Source organism: Lytechinus variegatus, chromosome 3 (genome assembly GCF_018143015.1).
Source record: "Lytechinus variegatus isolate NC3 chromosome 3, Lvar_3.0, whole genome shotgun sequence".
Lineage (NCBI taxonomy): Eukaryota > Metazoa > Echinodermata > Echinoidea > Temnopleuroida > Toxopneustidae > Lytechinus > Lytechinus variegatus.
Window position 1 is genome coordinate 49,738,467 of NC_054742.1, and position 20,115 is coordinate 49,758,581.

Sequence of the window (20,115 nt, forward strand, 5' to 3'; positions counted from 1 at the left end):
TAGCCATAATGTGGGCTGAATACTAACCCGGAACTCGAATCTCTAGTAATACCATGATCAGGAGCAATAATATAATAAACTCATCAGACTAGTTTGGTAGTATATATTGAGATAAAATATCGCCCCATCTGACTGATGCCTATACTTGCTTCTGTCGATGGTCGACCTCATGGACAGGTTGGTGACTTTTTATATTTTTCATACGATGTTTCCCAATCATTCAGGATCCCTTTCCACTCGTTGAAACTATTCTGCCATTTCGCCAACGCCTCATCCCCATTTGCTGGCAGAGATGCTGAGAATTGGAAAGTAGAAATAATGATGGTGATTATGTGCCCACAAGACGGAGCGCATTAATGTTGGTAATACATTGTCATTATTGTCAATATATGAACGCTGAACTATTTTCTTCTTTTGGCTGTTGTATAGCACTGCTTCTTATTATTTTGGTATTGCCATGTAAATGTATTGCTTTGGAAACTTTATTTTTATTATGGTTGAAAAAGATAAATTTGAAATGAAATTGAATTTGACGTACCAACAAATTCCTGAAGTTCGGGGAAGAAAACGTTCCAGAAGTGGCATTCCCTGGCCTTGAGTGCCCTCTCAACCTCCAGATCGAGGGATATTACTTTGTGGTATAACTCAGGGACAGTAAATTGTGGCCAGTAGCTCTCTCCTTCACCAGGGTCTGCGTCTTGACTCGACTTGCTCGGATCACTGAGCAAATATATACATGCATGGAGTGAATCCAGTGAGCAATACTCATGAAGTGAATCTTATCAACAAATCTTAACTACATCTTTTACAAAATCTACAGGAAACAGCAATGTGGTATTCACCGAGATCTTGTGACGATATTACCCACTACTTACTCGCCTCCGTGGAATAGGCAACATCGTGACCCGAAATAATATTGTATTGCCTTGAATTGACGTTTTGCTTTTATGAGAGAAGTTCTGTAATGTACAAAATCAATGATCAGACTTTTAGAACTAAGTGTTTTGCCTCTTTTTTATCTCTCGTTTAAATTTCCTTTGGAAGAATGCCAACCAATGATGCAAAGGTTATTTTTAACGCGTAAATACACGCAATACTGAATGTAAGGTTTGCTTTTACTTACTTTTTTTAAGAATTAGGAACGTCCCATGTTGGTATTGCATATATGAGCGGTGGTTATTTTATATAAAAGCGTTATTGCGGGTCAAATCGTGTATGATCATTAAAAAAATCCATCCATAATTTATTGTTCGAAATAGACATGAAATGAAATACTCCGAAAATTTGCATTGCCCAATAATTGATCGTGGGCCCGGCAGCCGCTGTGCAGCGCCAGATCGACGAGGCTCTATCCCTTTACTCGTTGAACGCCAAACAGGGTAGCAGCAACTCCCATCTTTTTAACGTCTTTTGGTCTGACGCGGCCGAGGTTTGAACCCTCGACCTCCCGGTTGTGAGACGGACGCTCTACAAACTGAGCCAACACACCGGTATGTATACAAGTGGTGCAACTGCATTCGCTTGCATCTTATTTTTAAGTATAGTCTTATCCATTGATGTGAGATAATCATTCAGTTCCCTGGAAAGTTCTCCCTAACAAAAGTTAATTGTGGATTCAATTGAATTATTAGCGTTATTAGACTTTTAATTATTTGATTCGTGACGTCACATGCGAGCAGCTTTCCTCCTACAAATCGGATGGTATTAAAGAAATCAATGAATTTTAATATTCGCAGGAAATTGAAAATGGTTTTCACTGGACCTTTAGTATGTCAATAGACATATAATTTCACACCCGTTCCTAAAACGACAAAAATTAGGTCATTAAACGAACCATGAAAAAATTGAAATTTATGCATTTTATATCACATGAAATATGAGGCAGCTGCTCGTTTATAACGTCACAAATCCAAAATTTATACCTCTAATAACTTTCGTGATATTTAATAGATTTTCCTCAAGCCTTCGGCAATATATGTATTTTTTCTGCTATTTTCACAACAAACTTTTGCTCAGGGTGAACTTCTCTTTTCATGTAGCCATACCCTGATTTGGCGAAGTTGGTCCAAAATGTCATGACTTTCACTGAAAGCCCCTTTTCTTGATCCGTGAGCAGATGAGTCTGTCCTATATCTTCAAGCTGATTGATGAAAGGATGCCCAAAGACAAAAGCTAAATCCTCTGCGTGACCAGCTGCATACCAATGAATGCCTTGAAAACCATCAAAAGTACTCCTGCAATGAAAAAATAAACCGCTGGTATTCTATCTCGTCTTGGAAAAGAAATCATCACGTTCAAGTGATTTGTGGTGGATCATACAGCTATACGCGCATAGACATATATATACCATAGCTCTATGCATACATAATGCAAACATAAATAACTATACCTTGACGGTACATGAGCCATGAAATATTTGAATACTTGGTCGCCCTCACGGGCATGGACCCTGGAAACAAAATCTGTTGGACATACAAAGTCAGAGTCTCCAGCGTACTCTAGGAAGGTTGAAACCACATTTGCAGAAGGATCGTCTGCGACAGACCAATCCATGTATTCCTGCAGAACGGCGTCGACAAAAATATCGTCCTCGAGACCTATAGAAAGATACAAAAGGAAGATGAAGATATGGAAATCATATCAGAAGTGCATAAAGTACTACATTCAGGAGGTTAAGAAATCTTTTGAGCCCGGGCAATTATAGTACCATAATCAAATGGCTAAATTCATGTATCGAATGAAGTCCATCTTTTCATTTCATCCGCATAGATTACCCTCGTCTCATCTATTTCAGTTTAAACGCCAGTGCTTCAATGTATCATAACCTTTCGTTGTATTGCGTGCAGATAAGGCGCCATGGTGTTAAAAGGAGCAGTAGTCATAATGTGCAGTGTAATGTTGCTCCATATTTTGGTATAGGGACAATGTGATAACACAAGTGCGCCGATGTTCGTGTAGATCACCAATACATGTCAGGATGTTACTCACTTGATAAAATGACCTGCACAATTTTGTCACGTGTTATTTTGTTTATATTGGCTTGAAAACAGAGTGAAAATAATATGCTTCATTGAATTGCCCTGGCATTAATTTTTGGGGTGTTAGGGCACAATTCTTGTTATTGGGGTGAAATTACCGTGACAAGGTGTCTCAAAATAAGGTGTTTTCTCAGTAAGTCCTTACAAAATTGATAATAATAAAATAATATTGGTCTGTGTAACCATGTGTAACTACCACTGATAAGTAAACCTGCCCTGATGTACTCTCTGACGGTTGGCTGGTCTAAATGCGGAAGAAGTGGCCTTCCGAGGTCGTTGTAACCGCTCGGAGGAAGTGGAGGAAGGTATAAGGTTCCTTCGTCCTTGTTGACTCCTGTCAACATTGGACACCTCTTGAAGTCACCTTTCTTGTACAGATTGGTCGGTGTATCCTCAAGAAAATAGCCATCCACTGATATAGCAGAGTATGCGTACAACTAAAATAAAATATCAGGAAAATCATCATACTGTTGACAGGAGTGTTTCCAATTAATTTCAAAGCTCACAAGATGAAGAAAATATTGTTTTCTGTACTACACACTCATTTTAGAAGCAACTATTTTCAACATCTACAGTGCGTTTCAGAAAAAGGTAATCCAAATCTAAAGGGCTGATATTCGAAGCATATTTAATTTTGTGACATTATTGTGCATGAATATAAAAGAGAAACTCATCAGCTTTCCATTGATACCCTATTTGTGCCATTTGCGCTACGCATGACCGAATTAATTGATGTTGAAAACAAAAGGTGCAGAGACCACTTTTTCCAAGTTTTTGAAAACTTGATGAAAAGGCAGAGGCTGATGTAAATACTTTCATCGATGTTTGAGCTGGCAAATATCTTTTGATTGGACTCTTTTTCTTCCAAAGGAGTGTTAATAAGGGAATGTACTTGCACACCATAAACGAGGAGATCATTCCACAGTAGGACCAATCTTTTGAGAGACAGTTGTGAGGAGTGTACAGGCATCTTTGGTGGATTCAGGACGGCGCTCCTGCCCATAGTTCCAGCATCTTTGGACATTGCATTATTGCCCTCAACCATGGCTTGAAGGGCCACCAAGAGCGCCTGAATCAGGTACTAATGGATAATTCGTTTTTCATACCCGTTCAGCGTACAGCGAAAACGGAAAATCAGTACGTGGTTCGGTCTTTGAAAACGAAATCACAGCGTGAAAACCCGTGCTGTGATTTCGTTTTTGTTGATCAAAAACAGAATATTGAAATCAAAAATGTTTTGGCTCTCTCTGATTTCTCATTTTATATTTGTGTTTTTATGTATCAAAAACAAAACCAGAACACGCTCTCCGCTCCGTGATTCCGTTTGTAAAAACGAAAACAGCGAAGACGAGATCAAGACTCCCTTGCAGTCCCTGCAACGTGATTTCGTTTTTCGTACAACCTACAGGCATATTAAAGAGCGCCCTCCAGGAGGTGAGGCAAGTTTCAATGGAGATTTTAATAAACTGTACCACAAATATATTGTTGAAGCCAGTTTAAACGGAGGTGAGGCAAGTTTCAGTGGAGGTTGTTATAAACTGTACTCTAAATTTATGTTGAAGCCAATTTAAATGGAGGTGAGTAGGTTTCAATGGAGCTCAGTTTTTTTAAAAGAATAAACTGTACCACACATTATGGTGAAGCCCTCTTAAAAAGGAGGTGAGGCAAGTTTCAATGGAGTTTTTTTAATACGAATAAACTGTACCACACATTATGTTGAAGCCAGTTTAAAAGGAAGTGAAGCAAGTTTCAATGGAGTTTTTAAAAAGAATAAATTGTACTACACATGATTGGTGAAGCCAGTTTAAATGGAGGTGAGGCAGGTTTCTATGGAGGTTTTTTTAAAAAGAACAAATTATGGTGTACCAATTTAAAAGGAGGTGAGGCAAGTTTCAATGGAGGTTTTTTATAACTGTACTCTAAATTATGGTGAAGCCAATTTAAAAGGAGGTGAGGCAAGTGTCAATGGACACACTTGAAAAGGCAATCTTGTAGCTTCTCGTCAACTTCTTGATTCACGATCACGCACGTGGTAGTATAAAAAAATGCCTGAACTGTATGTACTGACTCGATGCAGGCGCTGCGTTCACGTGTATAATTATCGTAAAGGGTGCTCTTTAATATGCCTCCATTGAAACTTGCCTCACCTCCTTTTAAACTGTCTGCACCATAATGTGTGGTACAGTTTATTCCTTTAAAGAAACCTACATTGAAACTTTCCTCACCTCCTTTTCAATTGGCTTCACCATCATTTGTAGTACAATTATAAAAAAAACTCCATTGGAACTTGCCTCACCTCCTTTTAAATTGGCTACACCATAATTGGAGTACAATTATAAAAAACATCCTTTAAAACTTGCCTCACCTCCTTTAAAATGGTTTCACCATAATACCAGTACAGTTTTTTTCTTTTTAAAAACTCCATTGAAACTTGCCTCACCTCCTTTTAAACTGGCTTCACCATAATGTGTGGTACAGTTTATTCTTTTAAAAAACATCCATTGAAACTTGCCTCGCCTCCGGCCATTTAAACTGGCTTTACCATAATGTGAAGTACAGATTAATTTATTCTTTTTATAAAACCTCATTGAAACTTGCCTCACCTCTTTTCAAACTGGCTTTACCATAATGTGTGGTACAGTTTATTTTATTCTTTTTAGAAAACCTCGATCCATTGAAAGTTGTCTTACCTCCATTCAAATTGGCTTCAACATAATTTAGAGTACGATAAAAACCCTCCATTGAAACTTGCCTCACCTCCTTTTAAACTGCTTCAACATAATATGTGTGGTACAGTTTATTAAAACCACCATTGAAACTTGCCTCACCTCCTAGAGGGCGCTCTTTAATATGCCTGTAGGTTGTACGAAAAACGAAATCACGTTGCAGGGACTGGAAAAGGGAGTCTCTGATCTCGTCTTCGCTGTTTTCGTTTTTTACAAACGGAATCACGGAGCGGAGAGCGTGTTCTGGTTTTGTTTTTGATACATAAAATCACAAATATAAAATGAGAAATCAAGAGAGCCCAAACATTTCTGATTTCAATATTCTGTTTTTGATCAACAAAAACGAAATCACAGCACGGGTTTTCACGCTGTGATTTCGTTTTTGGTTTTCAAAACCGACCAACCACGTACTGATTTTCCGTTTTCGCTGTACGATGAACGGGTATGAAAAACGAATTACCATTAGTACCCTGAATTCCTGATTCGCCTGACCGCACGTCCTGTGAGATTACTTCCTTTAGGGACACTTAAAAATGAGGTTTTTGCAACTCTTCTCCAAGATTTTGATGACTTGCAGGACCGAATTTGATATGAGGTTGATGCTTTGCACAGTGATCCGGCATTGCCATTGGTGAGACGAGCTGTCCAAAATATCTCTCCACACTTCTAGCTTCGTTTTCAAAGGAGAGGAGGACATGTTGAAGGTGTGGGTCAATAAGACCAGGTCCATTTTACCCACTTTACCAAAACTTGGAAAGAGTGGTCTCTGCACCTGTTGTCTTCAACAGCGATTGATCTGGTCATGCGAGGCACAAATGGTACAAATAGGGTATCAATGGAAAGGTGATGAGTTTCTATTTTATATCCATGCAGAATGATTTCCCAAAAAAATATGATCTGAATATCAGCCCTCTAAATTTGGATTACCTTTTTTTCTGAAATGCACTGTATAATGAAGTACTGACTTTTAACAGTGTGCTGTTTTTATTTCTTCAGTGTACTATAAACCATTTATTAATATTTTAATTTATCCGGAAAATGTACATACGTGACTATTTTCCATACTTCGATCAAAACCCCAATATCGAATCGGGAATTATAGGCTTGGTACCCCCCCCCCCCCCCAAAAAAAAGGATAAGATAATCATTTGCCCTTCATTATCTTACAGTATAACGTAGATGTTATATAGGTGATAGAAGTAAACGAAAAGGAGTAGCACCAGGTATTGGGAAGGGTTAGGAGATAATCAAAGACGATCTAAATATTAGTCATTTTCCCTGTGATAATAAATTATAAAACAGTAATATAGCTCTTCGACCAAAACGTCAATATTCAATACTCCTTTCACTTCGTTACTCTATTTTTTTCTTTCTTTGCAACGCCCTCCCCCCTTTTTTTCTTAATGACCTTTTATTACGTTAATAATCATAGCGGGCCTTTACCCCATTTCCCCTGTGGTAAAGCATGCCTACAAAGTTATCGCTACATTTACTTGCTTATTTTTCTCACAATTTACTCTTTAAAAAAAATCAATTACCCTCTACTTCAAATCTTTTGATTAAAGGTTTATAAATGTATGACTGAATTTGTTCACTCAGAAAATGAAATTAATAAATAAAGATAAACAAAAATAGATTATAGCAATCAGTTTGTGCACAGTGGTATAGTAATGGAGATACTCACAACCGCCCCTGCATACAGGATTTCATCCGAAGTCTTCCCTTCCAAACAAGCAAGAAGATCTGAAGAATTCGAGCCAGTACACCCTAAAGCAGCTCCAAAATCATAAGCGTTTTTTACCTCTTCTTCATTTGTTCTCACGTCAAATGCAAAGAAGGGAAGGGTCGTACCGCTCTAAAATGAAAATAAAAATCATAGTTTTGTTGGTTGTTTCACATAATATCAACAATATCACCACAATGGTTAAACCCCCCCCCCCCCCTCTCCGAGAGTAAATGGTTAGAACTTTCCCCTGATTTTAGTGGGGAAAAATACGCCAGCAGGTCCATAATTTCAGAACAAGTGGAACGCCTCGCCTGCATTACGTGATTCGATATAGTAGCAGAGCGGACTCGAAAACAGCTACTGAATAATTATTTTTTTAAAGAAAACATTCGTGTGATGATGTAATACTATGTCCATTAACTAAAAATAACCTTTGACCACGATCATGTGACCTAAGACGTATGCAAAACCATGGACCTACTACTCATGGCAAAACGATTATTACATGATGGTTTCATGAACTAGATCCAAAAACTTTCTAAGTTATGATGCATATTCAACAAATACCCCCAACATTGTTAGAATTCAAATGACCTTTGATTTTCGTCATGTTCCTGAAACGCGCACAGGAGGGATACACGGTTGCTCCGACGTCCGAGTTTCATGCACTAGATCCATAGACTTTTAACGTTATGATGACAATCCCCCAAAATACCCACAACATTACCAAAGTTCGTTTACCCTAACTGACCTGCGACCTTTGTCATGTGACCTGAACTCAGGCAAGATCTTTGATGATCCACCATTACCCTAATGCCTTAGTTTCATTAACTAGATCCATGTACTTTCTATGTTTTGACGACATTTTAAAAACTTAACCATGGATAAAATTTCGATATTGATTCCCCAAACATGGTCTAAGTTCATTGTCCCTAAATTACCTTTGACCTCGGTCGTGTGACCTGAAACTCGGGCAGAATGTTTAGTAATACTTGGTTACCCTTATGTTCAAGTTTCATGAAACAGATCCATTATACTGTCTTGAGTTACGATGACATTTCAAAAACTTAACCTTGATTAAGATTTAAATGTTGACGACGCCGACGTCGGAAAAGCAAAAATAAATACATAAAATCCAAGTCATATTAAGTTGATATCCTAGCTTGTGTGTGAGGGTTATGAGGATAAGTTAATGCGTGTGTGTGTGGGGTGTACGCGGGAATGTGTGTTTTATTTGTGGTATCGTTCTGAACAAAATGATACAATGATGAGTTAGCAGAGTCGTAATGAATGCGCTACGTCAGGTCAGGCATTTTTGTCTGCTACTGGTAACATGTAGTCCAGTACAACCTGTTTCATGGTCGAGTCGTCGGCGACTAAACTGACACACCCACCTCAGGTTTTTTCTTTTTTACCAAGGTGAGGAGGGTGCGTGAACACCCCGCAGGATTAAACACAAGACCTGTCAAAGGGTGGAGGAGTCCTTATACGGGACCAACGGCCATTCACTGCAACTGTTCTACATCTTCCGATCGTCTAGATTTTCTTGCCATTGGACTCAGGTGTGGTACAGCCAAGTATGTGGATTTCAGGTGTGCAACTGAGACCCACTTTAAAAACCACGCACAGCTTCTGCTTGCAGCACAACCAACCCTACCAAAGCCCTATGGCGATTGGAGCGTGATGACGAGGACAGGATCGTGAAATCTGGGAGCCCTTAGTCACTAACCAGCACATAGGCGGTGAAGGTTAAATCAGTCGCTCGGCTCTTGGACTAGGGACAGGAGAGCAGTTCGGTAGTTGCCTTCATGACTGAGCAGCCCTATTTAGGATCCACTCTGCTCACCCATATCTTGGGAAGGGGCTAGAAAATGTGCCCTATACATAGTCTGTTCCTACTAACCTGGCTGGAACGCCGCGTCCAGTGGGTTCACCATTACAGCGGTAAGAAAGATCAAATGAAAATTGGTACATGGAATGTACGAACACTTATGGACACACAAAACAGCAACCGTCCTGAAAGGCGTACTGCCTTTGTGGCGCGTGAGCTGAGACAACATGACATTGATATTGCTGCCCTACAAGAGACAAGATTAGCCGGAGATGGACAATTAACAGAGACAGCAGGTGGATACACTTTCTTTTGGAAAGGAAAGAGTATGGGAGAACCCAGAATCCATGGTGTTGGGTTTGCTATCAAGAATGAGATCATGAGAACCATGGATCAAGTGCCACTAGGCATAAATGAAAGACTAATGACTCTTCAAATGAATCTCAGCAAAGGCAGGAAAGCCACCCTAATATCTGCTTATGCTCCTACGCTGATGGCTGAAGCCGAAGAAAAGGAGTCTTTCTACTCAAGCCTTGATACTCTTCTCACTCAGATCCCACGCAGTCACAAACTCCTGCTACTTGGTGACTTCAATGCCAGAGTGGGAAAGGATAGCACAATTTGGAACGGTGTGATTGGTAAAGAAGGTATTGGTAATGTCAATGACAATGGCCATCGACTACTTACCAAATGTGCTGAGCACAGACTAACCATCACAAATACACTCTTTCGGCAGAAGAATAGACAAAAAACTTCTTGGCGTCACCCTCGATCAGGCCATTGGCATATGATTGACTACATTATCGTCAGACAGGATGACAAGAAAGATGTGAACATCACAAGAGCAATAACTGCATCTGATGCTTGCTGGACCGATCACAGACTGATAAGATCTGTAATAGCAATCTCTTTACAACCCAAGCATCGAAGACAAAGAAGAAAAACAGAGCAGGATATAATCTAAGGTCACTTGAACAATCCAGTGTGCAAGAAGCCTTCAAAGTGAGCATGGAGAAATCCATTCAAGAGAGGAACCCTAGTATCAATGATGATGTGGAGAAATACTGGAATGACCTAAAAGATGCAATTGTAAGGTCTTGCAAGGAAACTTTAGGAAAGCCAGAAAGGTATCATGAAGATTGGTTTGATGAGAATGATAAGGAAATTACTAAACTCATATCAGACAAACGATCGGCCTTCACTACCTGGCAAAATGACATACGTAATGCCAATAAGAGAGCAGCATATCATTCTCTAAGATCCTTGATCCAATGTAGAGTGAGAGAATTAAAAAATCAGTGGTGGCTGAAGAAAGCTGAAGAACTTCAAAAACTCGCTGATGAAAACAAGAGCAGAGACTTCTTCACTGCCACTAGGAAGGTGTACGGTCCAACTGTCAACGGAGTAAGACCTGTATTAGGGAAGGATGGATCGCTCCTCAAGGACAAGGATAAGATTAGAGAACGATGGAAAGAACACTTTTCTGACCTCCTCAATCAACCTTCTTCAGTGGAAACAACAATAATCGACAATTTTCCCCAGTCAACGACTCTAGATAATTTGTCAGATGCACCAACCATTGATGAAGTGACCAGTGCTGTCAAAGCTATGAAAAATGGTAAGGCAGCTGGACTGGATGGCATCCCAGCTGAAGTCTATAAATCAGCTGGATCTGAACTACACAGAAAACTACATAATCTCTATAAATTGATCTGGGAGCAGGAAACCGTCCCATCAGAACTGAGAGATGCTCTAATAGTGACAATCTTCAAGAAGGGAGATAAATCTTCATGTGACAATTACCGTGGAATCTCTCTTCTCTCAGTTGCAGGGAAAATACTAGCTAGAATCCTGTCACAACGTCTATCAATTGTCGCCGAGGAAGTCCTACCTGAATCGCAGTGTGGTTTTAGGCCTGGACGAGGAACCATTGATATGATATTCTCAATCCGGCAGATACAGGAGAAATGTAGAGAACATCATCAAGATCTGTACATGGCCTTCATAGATCTCACCAAGGCTTTTGATTCGGTAGATCGTCAGACACTGTGGAAAATACTTACTCATGTCGGATGTCCTGAAAAATTTGTCAAAATCATTAGGTCACTCTACGAAGACATGAATGCCTCGGTGTTAGTTGCTGGTGAAGCATCAGAGAGTTTTGCAGTACAGACAGGAGTAAAGCAGGGATGCGTTATAGCTCCAAGCCTCTTCTCACTCTTTGTCTCTTCAGTGCTGCAGCTCGTTAACCAACGACAACCACCAGGAATAAACTTGAGATATCGCATAGATGGTCAACTATTTAACCTTCGCCGACTGAAAGCCATATCTCGGACCACAGATGTCACAGTGAATGAACTCCAGTATGCAGATGACAATGCTATAGTTGCCTCCTCTGAGGAAGACCTTCAAGCAGCAATGGATGCTTTCAGTTATGCCTACTCTGTATTTGGGCTTAAACTGAACACCAGGAAAACTCAGATCCTGTACCAACCAAAGCCTGGAATCACACATGAACAACAATGCCCACCTTGCATCAAAGTTGATGGACAGCCACTGACCAATGTTGAGAGATTCACATACCTTGGCAGTTGTCTCTCATCAAAAGTAGATATTGATGATGAAATACAGCAGCGGTTGAGTGCATCTAGCTCAGCGTTTGGGCGTCTAAGGACTAGAGTCTTTGACAATAAGAATCTGTTCACAAGAACAAAGGTGAAGGTTTACAAAGCTGTGATCCTACCTACGTTGTTGTATGGATCTGAAACCTGGGTAACCTACAGTCGGCATCTGAAACGCCTTGAAACTTACCATCAGAGATGTCTTCGCCGGATACAAAACATCAAATGGACTGACAAGCGAACCAATAACAGTGTGCTGGAAGAAAGTGAATGCACAAGTATTGAAGCTCTCATTATCCAAAGTAGACTTCGCTGGGCCGGTCATGTTCTCCGCATGGAAAATAACAGATTACCCAAGCAGATAATGTTTGCAGAGCTTCAGAATGGTAAACGCTCTCTAGGAGGTCAAAGAAAACGGTTCAAGGACAATCTCAAACGAAGCCTGAAGCAGTGCCAGATTAACCCTGAATCATGGGAAGACAGTGCTAAGGATAGACTGAAATGGAGATCAGCTGTACGTCATGGTTCAAAAAGGTTTGAAACACACCGAAAGAAACAACATGATGATATGCGGGCAGCTAGAAAACTCCGTCAACAGGTTAACACTAATGACCTGACAGATGAATTCATCTGTACCACCTGCTTGAGAAAATGTAAATCGAGGATTGGCCTCTACAGCCATTCCAAGACACACTAACTATGCAAGCAGACATCATACTCTATTCAGAGGGATAGCTAAGAGAATGAATGCGCAATGGTCATCAAACTTCCACTAAAAGTAAACTGTTCTTTCAAAAGCGCAAAATTGCCAAATGTCGATAATATTTGGAAACCTTACATCAGATAATCAAGATTCTGATGGATGGACATTTCCTAACGATGCTTGATGATGTTTTCCAATAGATCAAATTAGGAATAATTCTTGACAGATATGTGAACATGAATCGGAAATCGCAGATTCACTAGCAATGGATTACCTGTGTTATTATCTGTTTGAACAACCCTTCGCTAAGTTTTGAAAGTGTGTGAAATTCGACGGATACTGCTCCTGCACTCTCTCCAAACAGCGTGATCCTACTGTTGTCACCCCCGAAAGCTATTTTAAAAAGAAAAGAGAAAATAGATACTATGTCTTAGATGTAAAATGCAAATTGAAATACTAAACTCTACATGAATTTTGCAGCTACCTTTGAAGCAAAATACGAAGGCCTTTAGATCCACTTCAGCATGTTCAGTAGCCGCAGAGGCGTCGATCCTGGGGGCAGGGGGGGGGGGGGGCGATCGCCCTACCAATGAAAATATTGGGGAGCAAACATATTGATTTGCCCCCCAATAATTCCGCATGTACAAAAGATAAAATAAGATTGAAATGTAAAACAGAAATTAACAAGCGAGACTGAGATACAAAACACATTCTTTATTTAAAATCGTGCTCAAAATGTCCGCTTTTCAGATTGGAATATAAAATGTTCTGCTCGCGTTGCGTCATTTCTGTAGCAAAAATCCTTACTTTTCATGATTAAATAGGTGAATACAACGTCCCTTTTTCAGTTTTAACCCCAAAAGAACTCCCGCTTCGATTTGCAATAATCTTTTGTTGGATCTTATTTTATTTATCTTGTTCTTTATTAAAAACGTCCATTAAACTCAATTTTTTCACATCGAAATATCAAACTTTTCAGCTCACGCTTCGCGCTCGCATCTATTGTTTTTTTTAGATACACATCTTAATCATTGGTACCAAAATGCTTAGAATATCAAGCTTTCAGGTCTCAGCTCGCTCTCGGCACTCGCATTATCTGTGTAGTGAGATATGTATTCTCCTCATGCGTTACTACAAACAGTCCTAAACAGGCACCTTTTTCCTGTTATCAGGTCAGTATATTAAAATTTCAGCTCGAGCTTCGCGCTCGCATTAATTTGCTAGTGAGATTTGTGTCTCTATCTCATGAGTCATATACATACATATGTGAAAGTGTGTGTGAGAGGGTGAGGGTGTGTGTGTAAGTTTGTTTGTTTGTTTTGCCCTTGGAAAGTTGATTCATGATTTTTGTCCCCCCCCCCCCATCTGAAAAATGGATCGACGCCCCTGTTAGTAGAATAGTAGTGTATACAAGTATTACACCACAGAATACCGACCCTTTAAAGGTCAAGTCTACCTCAGAAAAATGTTGATTTGAATCTATAGAGAAAAATCAGACATAAGCACAATGCTGGAAATTCATCAAAATCGGATGTAAAATAAGAAAGTTATGACATTTTAAAGTTTCGCTTATTTTTCACAAAATAGTTTATATCAACGAGCCAGTTACATCCAAATGAGAGAGTCGATGATGTCACTCACTCACTATTTCTTTTGTTTTTTATTGTTTGAATTATACAATATTTCAATTTTTACGAATTTGACGAATAGGACCTCCTTGCCTGAAGCACAAAATGTTAAAATAATGGAATTCCACGTGTTCAGGGAGGAATGAAACTTCATTTCACATGACAATGGCGAGAAAATAAAAATATTTCATATAATAAAATACAAAAGAAATAGTGAGTGAGTGATGTCATCAGTTCCTCATTTGCATACCGACCGAGATTTGCATATAACTGTTTTGTGAAATGAAGCGAAACTTTAAAGTGCCATAACTTTCTTATTTTACATCCGATTTTAATGAAATTTTCAGTGTTATGCTTGTTGATTTTTTTCTCTTTATATTCAAATCAAGTTTTTGTTGGGGTAGACTTGTCCTTTAAAGGGGAAGGGTGTTTTATGCCCTCTCTCTGCCTTTAATGACGGGAACAATACAACCAGACCCCCCCACACACACACACAAAATAATACATAGATAGATAAATACAAATAATACTATGATACAATAGACTGAAATGAAATGAAAACACAACAAAGCTGCTACTTCAATATTTGCTGATCTCGTGGATAGGTTTTACGCTTCTGCATATGGTTAGTCCTGAAAATGACTGTCATTCATCATCATAAAATGTAACGATTTATTCTTTCCAATGTCAAGATAACTCATAACGTTGAAGATAAATATCAAAGTTGTTAGGTAAGTATTTATTATAACTTCTATGGATGAAAATAAGTGGCTTACCTCCGATATTGTCATGGATCCACTGGATAGCAGCAACTTGATCTAGCATACCCACATTTCCTGGAGCCTCATCATCCTCTGGTAAATGGAAAAGTGATAAACGAAGATTTTCATTGTAAACATCTGCTAACATCTTATCAGGCTGTTTTCGCAATGGACGAATTACATTATAGCGGACAATCGTCTTTTATTTCTCAGAATGAACTATTGTCATTTGTGATATTTTTTATCAATGTGCTTTACCCCCCCTTTCTTTTAAGGCATGTATCCTCAAGATAAACCGAGTCAATCTTTAAACAAAAACAACATATCTGTCAAGTATGAGACAATTCAACGATCAAAGATATATGAGGGACTTTTTTCCCTCCGATATCATGGTGTGATCCCGTAGCGTTCAAACAGGCATGACAGAGTCACATCGGAATATCTAGATTTGTTTAACCTATCGGCATCCATGTAACACCTCTTAGTGAATTCTGGATATCGCAGACTGACGCATTGACAAAATACGAAGTGGTCGTGGTAAGATACGAACACAGTTATGATCAACCCTCTTATTGCTTGGCGACACCCATACTTATACGCGCGCACAAATATACACACATACGCATAAATATAAGAAAATCTTTTTTTTCTCATAATTGCATCAAAAAGCTTATCAAAATAATTCTACGAAGTATTCCAAAACGTAGCAAGCATCTTGTATTTTTGTATTATCATCTTTGATATAACTTAGATTCCATAAATTTCTATTTCCGAAAGTGTTATGTTATAAAGCGTCCGGTTACATTTCATCAGCTGGGGGAAGCAGATCACTAGTCCGTGAAGTCAAATACTAAAAAATAAGTTACGTGTGGACCTGATGCCTTTAAAATTAATCATAAGGTAACAGTTATAACGTACTTGTGGTGAACTTGCCGAAGGCGCCCAGACGATAATTTATTGCCACGACGATGACGTCACCTACCGCAACCAATGGCACGCCGTAGTATGAGTATGTCATAGCTGTCCCAGAAATAAAACCTCCTCCATGGATCCACACCATAACCGCTGCATTAGTGGGCTTTAGATAAAACAATCACGTGATTATTTATTTTATATAGATGTAAGTATTCATGAAAAGATTGTTTGCACTAATCTTGCAGGGCAGGCAGAACCATCTTTTAAAAATAGAGCAGGGATTGGGAAAATATTCATCAATATTTCCTCGAAAAGTGTTTTAATGGTTATTGGAAATATTAATGGCTTACCCAAACGGATACCTATAATCAGTTCATTGCTTCTTGTGTGTGCACGGCTGCTGTGTCAGGCATGGAAGTCACACGCAATTTAAACTTTAGATACATGCATGGGTAATATGACACTGCGTCAAATAAGTAGTGTTTTTGTCTTGTACAAACTAAGTTATAGAGTCTTAGCTTTTGAGGGGTTACCGGCAAAACATATTTTTCAGGTTTTTCTGTGCGAATTGTTTTCAAAATTTTGAAATTTTAATTTGGATATCAAGAATATAATATTTTTTCATAAAACACATAGAATCTCAACTACGTTGACATACGATGACGTCATATGCTTTAGGCAGTTACAAGGCGCAATAAGCCCATATTCAAGACTATTGTTTCTAAAGCAAAATAAGCCTATTCAGTTGGTAATCAATCAAATTACATCGAACTTGTACTGCTATATTTGGTGACTTCCTAGCTTCCCAACAATATACAATTGTCTTAGCTTTCATTTTGGTATTTAAAGATTACCTTTGGACTTGGGGCATAGATGTTGAGGTAAAGACAATCTTCATCCACTGGTTCTCCACGTGGAAGAAAGTGTTGCTCCTGTTTACACGCTGGTTTGAACTCCTTCACGTTTAGAGAGTCATCCCATTGCTGCTTGGCCGTGGTTGGTTTAAAACGTCGGGGTGGATCTGCGTAAGGCACTCCCTGTCATCAAGTACGCCCCCAAAAAACATTGATTCAGAGAGTACAAATTGAATATCAAATTGACGACTTATCAGCTGATTTGTAAATATAAGGATCAGGGACCCGTAACACAAGGCTTAGCAATGATCGTAGAACATTTTTCTACGATTGATTGCTACGATGTACAATCAATCGTGAAGATCAAGCGTACGATTAATCACTTACCTTTTTGTTACGGGACCCTGGTTACACTTGCATTTGACTGATCGAAAAACATTTTTATACGATTGATTGCATTGATCACAATCAATCGTATATCAATCAATCGCTAACCCTTAGGTTTCGGACATCTGGACGACCAAGTATGGGTAGCCTTGTGGTAATATCAAAAGAAATTATTTGTTCAAACACATTGAACGGTATTCAATTTGACTAAACCATGTACACGTAAGCTACAAATCATAACGTATCGATTTTAACCATGCCAACTGTGTATCAATTTGCTAAAAATAACAATATCTAATACATACACAACTTATTTAAAGTATCTCTTGGGAATCGGGGTCATTTTAGTTTATTTAAAAGAACAATGACATGAGAATTTCAATAAAACACACTGACTTGAATATACAAACTATTTGATCAAGTACTGGGTGAATCGTAAGTATGACAATGGCGCCAAAAATAATTGAAGGTCGAGTAACTGGTTCTCTGATTACGACGCAGAAAAGGAAGAATTTCAGTTTAGGCATAGCTAGGAAAAGCTCGGGATTTTTTTTTTCGATAATGTAAGAACGTGGTAAGGAATATCGCTGCCTTATTAAACCATTCATTGTACCGGTCAACTTGATAAATAAAATAAAAAAAAAACAGTAAATATTCTGCGTAAGTTTCAAAGTCTCAAAAATAAAACTCACAGAGGTAATCAGTCGTTACACGTACACGATGTAATAGCTGCACACTGAGGTATGTACGATAACATAAACACATATAAACATGATAAATATTGACGGACTCAGATTTCGATATTCTGCATTATTTAAAAAAAAAACGCGAGACCATGACGTAAGCAAGCTAATCAATATGAATTTTCCAATATTTTGTATGAATTAAAACAAAAAGAAATTGACTAAGTATTCGATGAAGATTATGGTAGTGAACATAAATTATCTTACAACGATTTAAGAAAAATGAATATATGAAGCATCTTTTGCTAGTCTCCAACCCCCTCCCCCCAAACAAATATTATTATTAATAAATGATAATGAACTAATGAAAAGGGACCCTTTTCTTTGTAAGTCCCTTCGCCGAATAAAATGAAACATATCCTATCAGTGTATGATATAATATACACAACCACATTTAAGCCCACAACATATGTCTACAAACCAATACTTTTATGCGCAAGCGTTGTATACTATTCTGACACGGGAGTGCATTTTCAGAACGCATGCTAGATTAATAGGCAGTTTTGTGTTTTTAACTGCTTTCATGTTACCTCATTGACTTTTTATTTTATAATATTTGGCCGTATCCATTTACTAGATGGATTTCTTTTTTGCAATGTTAAGTTGATTCAAGGTACATCAGGCCATTGCTATGACATATCATTTTGTCTAAGTGCAGCGTCTCTAAGTGTCTTTTATCATTATCATAATAGTCATGTTTATAATCAACACTGCCATATAGTCATCACGATAAAAGCACGGAGAAAGTACTCACCAGAAATACATCAACATTTTTACTAACGTTGATAAATTGACTTTCGATAAACTGAACGGTTTTCCCGACGAGGGTTCCTTCTGCTACGGTTACTGTTGGATCTTGCGCTTGTATCGCAACAAACAAATTAAAACATGTTAAAACGGCAAAGAGTTTCATTCCCACACCTGTCTCCATGTTCAAAGTTGGTTTCTCAAAATATAATGTAGGCTATACATGCCCAACACGCAATACTTAAGTTCAATGAATTTAATCATTTGCATTTACGAAGCTACTGAAGTGTGTCCCTCGCAATCATTTCGGCATCACAGAATGCTCTCGTCAAACAAACTGTGGATCCGCCTCCATGGGCTTGTGCATAAAAAGAAAGACTGTCAACTTGGCAGAGTTTTTCAATGCGTTATTGTCACTGACATACTGTTTCTATGACAAAAGTTTTATGCAACAATTTTAACCGACATAGAACCGACTCCATGTGGGTTAAAGCTGTTACATTATTTTGAATGACATATACCAACACCATCAGTCGGTTTTGAGTTAGTTTTGTTGGTATGACTTTCGACTAAGGATGTCGAATACATCGAGAGTAAATATCTATATCGTTCTTATAGTTTGTTCACTGGCGAAAATATATGTGTAATAAAAACAAAACGCTTGAGGGTTCGAGATTAGACTGATATAATTCTGAATATTTCTGAAATTGCAGAGCAGCTAAGAAATACTGGTGTGAAAACTAGGTTACAAACTTCGTTTATTCCATCTTAATTTGGTTTGAGCATGTAACCTAAATCATATCAAAATCTTTTCAAGAATTGAAATATTTAGATAGATTAAATTGTACTTTCCGTTTGTTTTTCTACCAATATATTCAATTTATATTTACATTTCAATTTACATTTCTCAATAACATTTAACCATAGCATGAAACATGTAATATTGAAGCACCTTTACACTGGGAAAGAAAGAGTACAATGCAATTCAAACATAAAAATTAGTGACAATAAAAATTTAAAAAAATCACATATTTTCATTCAGATGGCGAAAATGTTTGCACTTTGTGGGGCGAAATCTTTTACATATTATGATGTTTAAGCACGTATGTTTCCCGAAATATCATTGTTCTGGATGCGTATGCAGACATTATGAATCATGTTAACTACTTAGTAATCAATGAAAAAACAATCAGTTCGAGGTTTACATTCCCAGTGTATATACAAAAAGCACTGGTATTATCTGGTTATACATAATGGTCAATGTTCAAGAATGATTCATTTCTTAAACAAATCAGCGACCTTATCTCAGCATGGCATATTTTAACAACTGCAATTTTATAATTAAGTGTATTTGTTAATTACTTCATTTACTCTTATAATTTGTTTGAAATTTTCTTCCAATTAATTACTTTTACTGTTGGTGAATATACAGTGC

The 20,115-nt window shown here is 38.2% G+C and overlaps 1 protein-coding gene across 2 annotated transcripts; it reads right to left on the reverse strand.

Annotated features, from left to right (window-relative positions):
* On the reverse strand, positions 1-19,000 carry LOC121411256 (cholinesterase 1-like). 2 transcript variants are annotated; one of them, XM_041603871.1, is made up of 11 exons: positions 18,688-19,000; positions 16,804-16,986; positions 15,953-16,112; positions 15,050-15,127; positions 12,920-13,038; positions 7,449-7,619; positions 3,235-3,475; positions 2,498-2,597; positions 2,046-2,234; positions 539-720; positions 1-295 (listed from the first exon to the last, which is right to left on the reverse strand). In XM_041603871.1, exons 1-11 carry the CDS (start codon positions 18,862-18,864, stop codon positions 168-170), a joined length of 1,728 nt encoding a protein of 575 aa, XP_041459805.1. In that variant the 5' UTR covers positions 18,865-19,000; the 3' UTR covers positions 1-167. The 2 variants fall into 2 exon arrangements, with proteins under 2 accessions (XP_041459805.1, XP_041459804.1); XM_041603870.1 differs by having other exon boundaries at positions 2,390-2,597.
* Between the last annotated feature and the right edge of the window lie 1,115 nt (positions 19,001-20,115).